Source organism: Poecilia reticulata, chromosome 6, assembly GCF_904066995.2.
Source record: "Poecilia reticulata chromosome 6, P_reticulata-male-v2, whole genome shotgun sequence".
NCBI lineage: Eukaryota > Metazoa > Chordata > Actinopteri > Cyprinodontiformes > Poeciliidae > Poecilia > Poecilia reticulata.
The window spans coordinates 25,876,477-25,889,662 of NC_088835.1; the positions used below are offsets into that span (position 1 = coordinate 25,876,477).

The window sequence follows — 13,186 nt, forward strand, 5'->3', positions numbered from 1 at the left end:
TTTCTCATTCAGTGGATAGAAAATCTAGAAATTTTATTCAAGAGCAGATACTTCATAATAAAATTACTCAAGTAAAAGTAAAAAGTACAACATATAAAATACTCAAAATTTATATATTTTTAAAAAGTTACTCAAGTAAATGTAATTAAGTAAATGTAACTAGTTACTACACACCTTCCTGCACGTGTCTGTTAAATCCAGTTCAGTTCACTTGCATGAAAAAAAAATTAATTAATTGTAAGATATTTCTTTAACAAACTTATAAGCTGTGACCAATCACAAAAGCACAAAAGCAGGTATTTCATTATTAGCACACTGTGTTCCGGGAGTCATTACAAAGAATTTCTCTGTTTTTATGATCTAATTTTATCCCCACAGCCGCCCACCCACCTACCTACACTCACTCCCATTATTAGCTGCATGGTTGTACTGCGAGGAACTGGTGTAAATCTGTTTCAAGAGATCATATCCAGAACAAACAAAAACAGTGAGAAATCACTTGTTTTTAAAAAATAAAAAATAAATCTGACATTTTAATTTGTGAAGTAATCATAAGAATAAATTGCACATTAATTACACAAACCGTATTTATGAATGTATAAAAACAACCCTCAGACTTCGCCTTTGGTACCAGCTGATATTTAATACATCAGTATCAAATCAGCATCATTAGAGGCAATTAACAGTAATTATTTGAAGGAGAAACTCATGGAGTTGATGCAAATTGAGCTGCCAAGGAAATTTTTTTTTTAGTTGCTTGGTAACCTGACATACTGATGATACATGTTTTTATTATAATAGAAGAATAAAGGTTCTCCTGGTAGTTGTACCCATTCATGCATCAACTCTAATTAATCTGCAAACAGCCTGCCTCTGATTATCTCCTCTCTCTCCTATGATGCTCATCATATGGTGTATTTTATAGTGCTGGTCAGAAGGTTACATCTTCTCATCATTTGTATAAAATACTAACTTCAAGGAGTTATTTTTTTCCAGAATGGACTGGATTTTTAGTTGCTAAATTAAAAAAAAGACTTTGGTTGCACAAGTTTGACATTTTCAGTCTCCCATAATTATTAATTTGTACACAAGCAGTATAAGATATGTACATTCAATCTGCTTCAGCAAGTTGCAGAGAGAAAAACACATTTTGCACTCATCAACAAGCTTCAGGAAACAATAACGGCTTGCTGATTTCATTGAGCTTCTGCAAAATTACTTGTTTTTCCCTTACACAGACCAGGCTTTTAAAGCATTGTGTCAATGAAGAAGCTTAATGCTAGTCTGCTTCATTCATTCCAAAACCAGTTTGGGATCATTAACCTCTTTGAGCGCCCAGTTGCTTCCAGGTTTCAACCATCTGACTAGGGATGCACCGATTGCAGTTTTTTTGCCGATCGCCATTTACTGATAAGATATCTGATTATATCCTCTCTCTCTTATGATGCTCATCATATGGTGTATTAAAAGCCTGATTTTAGCCAATACCACTTTTTTTTTTTAAATGTGGCTAAATATAGGAAGTAAGACGGGAAAGAAATGGTCACCATGTTTATTAACAATCCAGAAACTCCCAGGACTCGAGTTAATCACAAACTGGAAGCACCACTAAAAGGTTGCCAACCAAGAAGGAAATGACTGCATATAAAATAAGACATTTAAACTTGACTGATTTTTAAACCGGCCCACATGGACAAACAAAATGCTTTTTGGGGGAAATCTTATGGTCAGATAAGAAACAGATGCCACTCTTTAGGCTTTCTAACCTAAAAATACTGCTAAGCATGGTGTTGGTAGCATCATGATGAGGGTCTGTTTTTCTGCTAAAATTCATTGGGGCATTTGACAAGGTAATTGGAGTAATAAAGACAAACTTTTTCCTAATTATTACACTTAAAACCAGCAACTGGGTGTGGAAACAGTTGGACGTTCAAGCTGGAAAATGACCCCAAAAAAGCAACAAAACTGAATTAGCCAACGTTCAGAAATGACTCTGACATCATTCCTGGTGAGAATATGTGAATAATGTTTTAAGAGCCAGTTTCTGCCAGAAAACCCAGCAACAGAAGCTACTTTTGATAAGAAGAGGGGTCAAATATCCAGCCTGAATTAGGCCAAAAGCTTGATGCACTGCAAAAACAAAATCTTACCAAGTATTTTTGGTTTAGCTTGTAGTGCAAATATCTCAGTACAGTTGAAATAAGAGAAAACTAAATTACAAGTAACTTTTCAGCAAGATATAGGAGCTTGCTTTAAATAAATAATTCCTTTAAAGTAAAACATTTGAAATATAAGATATTTGTACTAGAACCTAAACCAAATATACTTGGTAAGATTTTGTTTTTGCAATGTGATGTCTTCAAAAAATGTGTGTTTACTCTGCAACCAACTAAACCACACTTAATCACATATAGATTCAAGTCCTTAAGAATCAAAAAAGGTTGTTTAGCCACTAAAATAAAGAATTCAAATAAATGCTTAAATGCTCAAATATACACAGCAAGATGAGTGTATGTAAACTTCTGACTGGGACTATACGATAAACGCAATTAACTCATTAGAAGTCATGATGCAGATGAGGGAAGACACCAGAAATACATCAAATACGAAAACTTATGATGAACAACCTAAAAGTTAAAGTTTTCCATTTAAATTTTTTGAGTACAGATCAAAATATTCTTCAGCAATAATCAGTGGGAGAGATTACACAAACATTTCTTTTTCCTTTTAGGAGCGTGTTGCCAGGATGTTTCTGTTTTGGCAGATAAACGTGTCTCAGTAGAATCTTATTTGCTTATTTCCTCCAGACGAGCTCCTCTGGCTCCGGTGGCCGTCACGTGACACACCTCGACGTCGGCCCCGAGTTTCTGCAGCTCATCCAACCAGATCTGCTGCTTCTGAGACAGACGATCGTTGGGCCCTTTCACCTCCACCAGCTGTTACAAGATTTCCAATATTCAGAAATGACAGAGCAACTCATCAATCAGAGAAGAGGATTAGGGACACTGACAAATAAAAAAACCCATCAACCTGACTTTTCTGTCCTTAGAAATTTAGACGTTTTTCCTTCAGATTTTGACTTTAATCTCAGCGTTTTGCGAGATTAAATTCTGAGATTCGACTAATCTCAGAATTCTACTTTTTTTATTTCTCAGAATTCTGACAATTTTCTCAAAATTCTGACATTTTTTCCAGAATTCTGATGTTTTTTCCTCAGAATCTCACATAACGTTGAGATTAAATTCTGAGATTTGACTAATCTCAGAATTGGAAATTTTTTTCTTTCTCAGAATTCTGACAATTTTCTCAGAAATGTTGACACTGATCTCAGAGTTCTGACATTTTTTCCAGAATTCTGACATTTTTTCCCTCAGAATTCTGAAGTTATTTCTTTAGAATTCTGACATTTTTTCATTAGAATTCTGACATGTTGTTTTTCCTCAGAATTCTGACTTTAATCTCAGAATTATGACCTTTTTACCTCAGAATTCTCACTTTAAAGCTGAGAAACAAGTCAGAATTGGGAGTCTTTTTCAACTGGCACTAATCCTACATACAACAAATTCGGCATCAAACCAAGCAGGGATGGATTACCCTGAGGTGATATTACCTTATAAGTGTTGTTTGAGGTGTTCCACACAACGAGGTCAGGCAAACCTCCTCTGCAGTGTCTGTAGTCTTTTGCCATTCGGTCAGTCACTCCACCAAGGAAGGCTCCGCCGAGACATGCAATCAGAGACTGTAAACATCACAGGATACATTTTATTCTGTTAGATTCAAAGAACAAAGCAGTCAGGGAGAAATATACCAAGTGTTGAACATCACACAGTCTGCCAAAACCATCATCTGAAAATGGAAAGAATCAGCTAAGAAACCATGCACTGCATAAAACTAGCTCTGCATTTCCTTCTGAATCATTCCCAAGTGAAACAAGGTGGTGGCAGCATCATGCTGTAAATACCTGTGCCTGTTGGAGGGACGAGAAGCGCTCCCAGCTGACCAGCGAACACACTTTCCCTTCCTGAGATGTCCAGACATCTTCCAGCATGGCACACAGCGTTTCCACAGAAGCTTCACAGAGCAACTGAACGCGAGAGACGATGGCTTCCCGTCTGTTTTCATAGAAACAGTCGGTGTAAAAATCCAGAGGACAAGTCTGGACAGAAAAGAGAAAACAAATAAAAAAGTTCAACCTTCATGGGCTTAAATTAGGGATGGATGAAAAATGTATCAAGACGTAAGTGTTTCATATCAGTCGATATCGATAAATAGTGATTAGTTTTTTTTTTGTTTTAATTATCTAAAATACTACCAAACTAGTGGCATGACTTTTCCTCTTTTATCCAGTTTTCCCTCCATGCTGTTTTGTTTATTTTTAAGCAGTTTTCTAATGCAAGGTTGAGAATCTTAAAACTGCTGCTGTGCAAGTTACTCAGCAGGTTGTTGCTAGGCAACCAAAGAGTGAGAGAGTGAGTTGCTAGGTAACCAAAGAACGAATGAGTTTAACCAACAAGTTTTAACAGTTTTTCAGTTTATTTCCATATTTGTATTTAATTTCCTAAAAAAAATACACCAAAAGTAATAATCCTAGTTTGTTTTTAGATACGTTTTTCCTGTCATTAGGTTCGAATCTAAGTACCTTTTTAAATTTTCACATCAAAAAGATCTATTCTGTTTTTGTTCAATTTTATATGCATCTTCAGTTTAAACCCTGAAAATAGAAATAAAATCATTGTTCTTTAAAAATACCAACAATTTTCCTAGTAGAATAGCAGATATTAGCAGTTTTATTTGGCTGTCCTGAGAGTAAAAATGGCTGTTTAGGTTGTAAATGTCCCTGGATTGGTTGTTCTTTTACCTGGTATGGGTTTCTGAAGACGTCTGGAATACCTTCCATAAAGATAATGTCCCACATCAGGAGACCAAACAAGGTTGAGAATGTTGATCCTTCTCCATGGATTCCTTCCACACAGAAGACAGCATTCTACTTTTGTTCTGGAAGTTTCCTGTATTTTTGGGGGGCTAGCTGTAAATGGTTTACCTTGGTCATAGCCTAGTTGTCGGTAATGGGCCAAACTAAGCTCTTCTACAGAGCATATTACAGTAGAGTGAGCACTCCCGTCTCCTTCTTCACTTTCTGGTAAAAGAAATCTAGATTTCCCCATGCCGCCTTCGTGAGGAAACAGCTGACCCCGAATGGTCACCTGGAAAGAAAGTTACAGAGAACTCAGAATTTCCTTTTTTAATAAAATTTATCTCGTATATCAACACACTGTAGACAAACTGACATGTTTAACGTCTTGAATTTGGACAGCAGGAAGCTCTCTGAGTTGGAGCCGGTACTTTTTGCAGCTGGGAGCGTCTTTCATCCGGAGAGCTCTCTGGTGGAGGGAGAGTTTGTGTCCTGTGCGCACCAGAGGATCCGACAGCCCGTCTCTCATAGCACAGATAGCCTGAATAGAGAAATGATGGGGAAAAAAGAAAACACAATTAAAGTAAACTTTTTTTCAAGCCTGAAAAAGGTTTGAAAAACTTGAACCATTGTGAAATGATTCTGAAATAAAACTAAGCAATTTTTGGTGTCAGGAAAATGAGCCATTTAAGTTACATTCAACAGGCACTGTGCCTTTCCCTAGCAACCTCAGCTGAGCTCCAACACATTTGGTCAGCTGGTTTTACCGCTGTATGCGATGCATGTGATATACAAGAAATAGTTGCTGGGAAAGACAACTATTTTTTTGTTAACTTACCATTCAGAGACCAATTGCTGCAATGCTGTTACTTGTGCAGAAGGCTCTACTTCTGCTTTTCAAAAATGTACGGTTCTATAATTGCGCATCTGTTTGCAGCCATTTTCATATGCGAGTGTAAACATTGAGTTGGAGGGAGTGGCCAGCAGCAGCTTCTTTAGTTTTAACCCTATAAGACCTAACGGGGATCCAGCCAAATTTGCAGTACCGTAATTTCGCGACACTTTGCTGTAGCAGGGAGTGAAATTAATCTGCTGAAACACTATTTCAATAGTCGGTAAATTGCGAAAATAACTGCTAGAGGTTGAAAATTCCAGTTGTTATGGATAAATGGGCAGATTTATTTACTCACAGGACATTTAAAGAACTGCAACTGTTCTGAAAATAAGCAAAAATATCCAGGCGGAGATTTGAAATGTAAGTCATAAAGAGTTTTAAAGTGACAAGACGTCCGAAAACAGCTCATTTTGAATGGAGCTCAACAGAGGTAGAACTGATCGGTCTAAAATCTTATTATACAAGAATGACTTTGTGAAAAAATGAACATGATTTGGATAGCCCATAAACTTATTGCCACCCGTTATAGGAAGCATAGGAGGTCACCTGTACAGCTTTGAAATGGATGTTTGCTGCAGCCTCAGTAATGCCCATTACCTTTCCTTCAAACAACAGCTTCACTCACTGGAGCAGCTCTAATCTGCAAGCATCCTAAACTGCAACGACTTTGGCACAGTAGCCTTTAGCGCTAATAGGATATACACTCATCATGTGGTAACACTGCAGGCGGAGCAGGGAATTTAAACTACAATGATTGCATCAGTCAGCATTAGTGTTTGTAAAATATAAATAAGGTTTGTTTTTTTACATTTATATAGCTTGTAACATTTGAATGTTAATAATAAACCAGACAAATAAATGAGCAGGTCCGTTTTCTGCTTACTTGATCAGGTTTTTTGAGGTGCTGGTGAAAGTTGAGAGCCAGCCTGTCCCACCATCGGCCCCGGCTGTCAGGACAGTAAACGCTCTGCTTCAGTAGGGCCTGCAGCTCTTCTGCTGCTTCCTGTTTCATAGAAATACCACCATTACTAACACAAGGTTGGTACATTATCTAAACAGTAAGATTCATACACCAAGGTAAGTTTTCAAACTTTTCCAGCAGTATAAAGAAAAAAAAACAATGCAAATGTCCTAACAAAGACAGTTTCAATTCACTATTATATGGTATTACTCACTCCGGTTATTAATAATGTCTTGTTTAGTATTCTACAGCACGGAAAAATAAGTTAAAATATAGCGAGGTTTTCTGTTTTGAAAAGTTTCTCTCGCACACCTGACTGATCTGAGAACAAAACACAAATTAAACAAAAAAAATCAGCAATTACTGTTTAATTTAAACAAAACGTAAGACGACCTTTATTTCAGTTATACAGATCAATAAATCATTGAGTCATTAGGAAGATTAACTATCGAAAATATAAAAAAAGTTCTTGCATTCTGTTCTAAGCTCTAGCATTTAGCAAATAGAAAAAAATTGGTATTTCTAACTAACTAAACAAGAAAATTTTGATCAAAATTTGATCAAGTGTTAATTGTACTTTATTGCAAAACATTTCAGTTTAAATATTGAGCACTTCATACAAAAACTGAAGCATCTTAAAGGATTTTAAGCACCCATATGATCCCCACAGACATGTTTACCTCCATAAACAAACCCAATTTGAATAGCAGGCAGAAAATAAATGCAGATAAACCTCATAGCGACGCAGCCTTTGTAAAATCTCCACTCCTCTGGATAAGATCCGTGTGTAAGCCCATCCTGTAGTGAAGCTGCGGAGGAACACTGGCAGCTCTTCCTGGTGACTGGATGAAAATGACAAAGTCAGCAATCATGAATTCTACAGAAATAGCACCAACGAAGAAGACTTGTAAAGTCCTGACCTCAGGTCGTGGTTGCTGCTGAGCTCAATCCAGGTTTTTTTGGCAGAGGTGTAAAGCTGCAGGGCCTGATCCCACTGACCCCCCTGCATCGCCACGGTGACCTCTATAAGGGCGCGCATGGACGCTTCATACCTGGTGCAATGCAAGGAGCCATAAATATAAATATAAAATTCAGCCTTTTGTGCTGAAAGAAGTACAAATAATATTTACATCCCACAAAGTTTTCTGCTTTTTTTAACTTTACAAAATGCAGAAAACAAAAGTATTGTGTGTAATACTTATTACACACAAAATTGTAATAAGTATTTTATTACAATTTTGTGTGATAGATCAACAGAAGGTAGAGACAAAATTGTGTATTATAAGGAAAAAGCTATATGTTTATGTATTTTTAAAAAAATTAAAATAGGAAAAGTAGGGCTTTAAATAATCAATTAATCAATGAATAATTGATTATTCCATCAATTATTCATCTTTCTTTTTTTCTACAAAATGTTAGATATACAGTGAAAGATGCAAATAAACAAATAATTATATTTGTTAAATAAGAAAATATACATTTTAGTGCTTAAAATGCAACAACATAGCATTCCTTAAGTGAATTTGCTGCTTTGGGGTTTGGTTAAAACAAATATAACGGTGTATTTTTATCTTAAAATCAAAATGTATAAATATTTTGTACTGTTTTGACTTAATTACAGCTCTGAATATGTTGTTCTTTCACCAAATGGCCTTTTTTTGTCTGTGTACTCCTGTTATTGATCATTTTGATTACTAAATTAGTTGAGGATTAATTCAATAATCAATTAATCACGATTAATCATTTAATTGTTTCAGCCCTGCTTCCATCTGAGCAGAGCGCCTTCCTCCGTGTTTGCTGCTTCCCCTTTAAGGCAAACTGCAAAAATGACTTCTTATAATAATAGAAAAATGCTAATTTGTGATTCTTAAGATGGCAAAATGTGACTTCAACAGGTAACTAAGTAAGAACCTTCTGCAGACCCTCACCTGATGAGATCCTCTCTATCTCGAAACACTTTGGCCTCTCGCTGCACGGCGTAGTCCGGAAAGGCCAGACGACCTGAGTTCACCAACAGGATGGTGAAAAGCTGATTCTGACCTCCAGCCGCCATTTCCTCCTCGTCCATCGTGTCCGTCAAAGAGAAGAGCAGCAGGATGCGGGAGAAGACGGCCCGAGGCCCGCGAGACAGGCGCACACAGGAGCCTGCAAGCTGCTTCGCCCTTTAAATAAAAGAAACTAAATTAAGGTTAAGATTACTTCCAGCGAGTATTTATACCCACAAAGTCAAAGTAAATTATAATTTCACATGGATCCTACACTTTTCCCACAGTAAAAGTTAATGATTTGATGATGATTTGAAGCTTTATGATTCGAAAAGTCTCTCACACACACACACACACACACACACACACACACACACACACACACACACACACACACACACACACACATTATACACTTGACAAACAAAAGCCAACCTGTATTTAAGTTACATAGATCAGTAAGTCAGTCAATAAATATTAATTAGACTGAAACAATTCAAAAACTGTAAGGTTAATAGCCTTAAATATACAAAAACAAGTTACAAAAATAATTTTAAAAAATGTTCTTGCTAAGGTTTTTGGCATTTAGCAAATAGAAATATTTTTGGTAATTCCATCTAATTTAAAAAAAAAAGAAAGCTTAGTCTAATTTAATTTCAGACAAGCAGTCAGAAAAAATTTTGAGTGTCTTTTTGTTAGGTGTATGAAAATACCTGATTTCAACTGTAAATATTTAGGCTTTTAATCAAATCTACTTTATAACCAAACTGTGCTGCTTGAATATCAAGCACTTTCCAAACTCTGATAACACCTAATAAAAACTTAATTATTTTAGTCACCCTAATCTCACCGTTTCAGAATAACTGTCCCAACTTTGCTCTGACTGGAGGCCGCAGAGAAGAAAGACTTCTGCCTGCTCAGACGGAGAAGCCCGTCAACCAGCTGCTGTTTTTGGGTGCCAGAACTGCCCAGATGGAAAGTTTTAGCAAGAGCTTTGAGTTCAGGAGCCGGCAGCAGATCCAGAGCCTCCAAGAGATCCTCCAGGTCCTTTTCTTAAAGAGAGACGTTCACAAGAAAAATCAAAGCTCAGAAAGCATTTAAAAGGTCCTAGTCAAGGTTTAATTGGACGGATTACTCACCTGTTTGTAGAAAACCTATTTGAGCCAGTTCCTGAGCAACAGATCCCAGATCACTGCAGATCTCTCCATAATCCAGTTTATTTACCTGGAGCCACTTCAGTTTCCTCTGAAAGAGCCTCACATACAGCTTCTGAGCCATAACTAGGAGAATCAAAAATCATGACAGTGAGTTACTGGTCATGCCTTGTCAGAAACAATTCATCTGAAATAATCGTCAACTAATTTGGTAATCGATTAATCACTAACTGGAGTATACAGACTCATCAAATTGGCCATTTACTGAAATAACAACATTCTCAGAGGACTTTTTAAGCCAAAACTGTTAAACTATATTTCATTTGAGATATAAAAAAAAACATGTGACTGTAAAAACTTTAGCTTTACGTGGTTCAAATTGTGCAAAAAAAAAAAAAGTCTATTAAGCACATTTAGCATCTATTATTAATTGGTTAATCTAAAAATAATCAACATATTAGCCTTAAACTGTATTGACGTTAAGTCAAGCAGAAAGAGCCAAGCTTTTAACATACTGATGTTAAAAATATTTTTAGCTGCAGACGCATCCTTTGCTACAAATCATCAACTTTTCACTAAATAAATTATGACATTTTAGGTAATAACATATTCTCTTTCTTGTTTAATAAAGGAATTTAATAATTTGCTTCATTGCATCTTTTAATGTATTGCATAAAAACGCTTATGTGGCTGAGTAAAAAAATCTGCACAATGTGCGCAATTTTTTAAATCAAATTGGTCGATTAATCGTCAAAATAATCGATTGCAAAATAATAGTCAGTTAAAAAAAATATATACCTGACAAGCTCTGAAATCCATGTACGGCGGACATGTCCTCCTGGTTGAAGAGCATCCTGTCGTCCTCGTTCTCCAGCACAGCGTGCAGCACGGTCCGGAAGTTACGCAGGTAGTAGGGAAGCGATTGGGCATCAGAGGTTTCTACCTTTACATCTGCATCACTCTTCTCAGACAATTCCTCTGAACTGAAAGGCTTGTCAGATCCCTGTCCTTCTGTATTTGTGTCCTCTGGATCAAGACAAGATGGTGCCTCTCCACCACCACCTTCATATTTCGCTTTCTTCCTGATAAGAGACCCCTTGACGCTAAAGGTGGCTTTCTTTTTTCTCTTCGTTTGCTTGGCAGGTGAAGGTGGCTGTTTAGATGAAACCATTGATTGATCTGATTGTTTTTCTACAGGTGATGGAGCTTCCGTCACTGCTGAAATGCAATCATTGTGGTCTTCTAATGTCTGGACATTTTCCTTTTGGGAGCTGCTGGTCGACTCCGCGGAGCTCATCGGATCAGATGTGTTGCTAACTTCTGCATGTTTCTTGTGATATTTTCTGGATAACTTTGAAGACAGACTTCCTAGGTCAATGGTTCTGACCACAGTTTTATTGTTTATGTCCCGTGGAGTTTGCTGGGGGTTATTCTTCTTAAAATAAGGACTCGTTTTAGTTTTTGTGTCCTCTTTCTGGTCCGTCTCAGGGGACTTTGACAGATTGCCTGCAGGTGACAGCTGGAGCCCTGAATAATCATTCCTACCTCCAGAAGCTGCAGTGCTGTCTCCTCTATCAAAGTTCTGACACTGCAAATCGATATGATCATTGATCTTGAATCTTGGGACTAATTGTCCACAGAGGGGACAGGCCAGGTTCGGTGGAGGTTGGCTGCTGAAGAAGTTGGTGATCGGGGTTTTGGTTGTAGAAGAAGTCCCAGCTTTAGCATCACCTTTCTTCTTTTTCAGTGACAAGCTTCGCTTCGGTTTGTCTTCTGTCATGCTGAAACCGGTTCAATAAAAATGACCTTTTCTAACTTTTCACCTTGCTGCATACTTCGGGAAAATATAAATGTAGTTAAAGCTACAAGAACCGTAATTGAATACTAACGTGCTGAAAGCTTACACAACAAATAAAAACAGCTTTCCTGGTGTGCTAGCAGCATTGCATGTAATGTGGCGTTCGTTACTGAGCCGACTCAATATGCCGGTTCTTTTAATAACCGTTGACGTGAATCATACTACAATTATATTTTAAATGGAATGGCTGCATAAATATATCTATTTTTTCTTCCTAAATACTCTCATAATCATACTTTGTTTGCATTTTTATTATTGTTTTGCTTATTTTTTTATATGTAAATGTTCAAACTTAACAAAAGTTTGAACATTTGTTATGTTCAAACTTTGCAACTCCCACAAATTTCAGTGGGAGTTGCTTTTGAAATCGAACCAAAGAAATATTGTCACAATTCATCATTAATAAAAGGGGGTAATTATTTAGGATGTTTAATACCTTACAAAAATAGTCTGTGTTTACTTGGGTTATCTTTATTTATCTGTGACAAAAAAGAAGAAATCTAAGGGCAAATATGTTTTCATGTGCCATGTATGTTATGTGTTTCAACTCTATCATGAACTTTGGTAATTTGTTGTCCTATAAGGATTTTTGCTGCAAACAATATGACTCCAGTTCTATAGGGATTTACCACTGAAATCCCAAAAGATTTAAATGTAGCAAATATATCCAACAAATATATGTTCTGAGTAGCACTTCAAAACAGAATTTAAGTCATTTGAAAATTCACAAAATGTAGATTTTATTATGTCTTTTCAGCTTTGTGATTTTATAGGTCAAAATCGGTATGCATAAGCCGAATCACTTTTCTTGTCTCAGCCTCTTTAAGCTGATAGAGTTTTCTATTAAATGGATATCAATTCTGGATAACAAAAGCAACAAATAACTAAACAAAGTTAATTAAGGTCTAAAAAATATATAAATTTTATCATAATTAATTTATTGTATTTTACTTTCTTCCACCATTAAATAAATAAAAACCAAGAACAGTTTTATTAGGAAAAAAGTTAACTTTTTTTTTCTTAGTGAGCTTAGCCAAATAAACCGGATCCCAAAAATAGACACGGACTTCCCATTAGAAACAAATCCCGCTTCTCAGGCTTAACCAGCCGAGCGACGAGTGTTTTCAGTTGTTAAAATCGATCCCAGTCACATCGATATTTTTTCATATTTATTTTGAACCAAGAAAATCGTTAGTTACACAAAAATTGTTGGTTTTATGCCATTAAATTTAATGTTCAGAACGGCACACCAAAACAACAAACTGGAAAGCCGTTTATGTCCAAAACAAAGTAGCTATATATCAAGAATCTAAAATAATTAGTTGTTTATTTATTAGTTATTTTTGCACTCACTTTGTTTTTACATTTAAATTAGACCATTTGGAGTGGTGAGCGAACATTTGACCATTTTTACCACATGT

General features: G+C 36.3%; 1 protein-coding gene across 1 annotated transcript; it reads right to left on the reverse strand.

The window, feature by feature from the left end:
• Positions 1-510: 510 nt before the first annotated feature.
• fan1 (FANCD2 and FANCI associated nuclease 1) lies at positions 511-12,712 on the reverse strand. The gene is made up of 13 exons (XM_008412004.3): positions 10,706-12,712; positions 9,893-10,033; positions 9,604-9,805; positions 8,697-8,930; positions 7,689-7,820; positions 7,502-7,610; positions 6,691-6,810; positions 5,289-5,453; positions 5,042-5,204; positions 4,859-4,962; positions 3,962-4,156; positions 3,611-3,739; positions 511-2,936 (listed from the first exon to the last, which is right to left on the reverse strand). The coding sequence occupies exons 1-13, from the start codon at positions 11,685-11,687 to the stop codon at positions 2,787-2,789; spliced, it is 2,826 nt and encodes a 941-aa protein (XP_008410226.1). The 5' UTR covers positions 11,688-12,712; the 3' UTR covers positions 511-2,786.
• Between the last annotated feature and the right edge of the window lie 474 nt (positions 12,713-13,186).

Bases quoted from the DNA above. Each gene is read 5' to 3' on its own strand.
- fan1 (XM_008412004.3), bottom strand. From the start codon at position 11,687: ATGACAGAAGACAAACCGAAGCGAAGCTTGTCACTGAAAAAGAAGAAA. The intron at 6,811-7,501 runs GTTTATCTGCAT...TCTATGAAACAG, and splicing joins AAAGGCTGCGTCGCTATGAG to GAAGCAGCAGAAGAGCTGCA. The intron at 5,205-5,288 runs GTCAGTTTGTCT...CTTTCTTTCCAG, and splicing joins AAATTCAAGACGTTAAACAT to GTGACCATTCGGGGTCAGCT.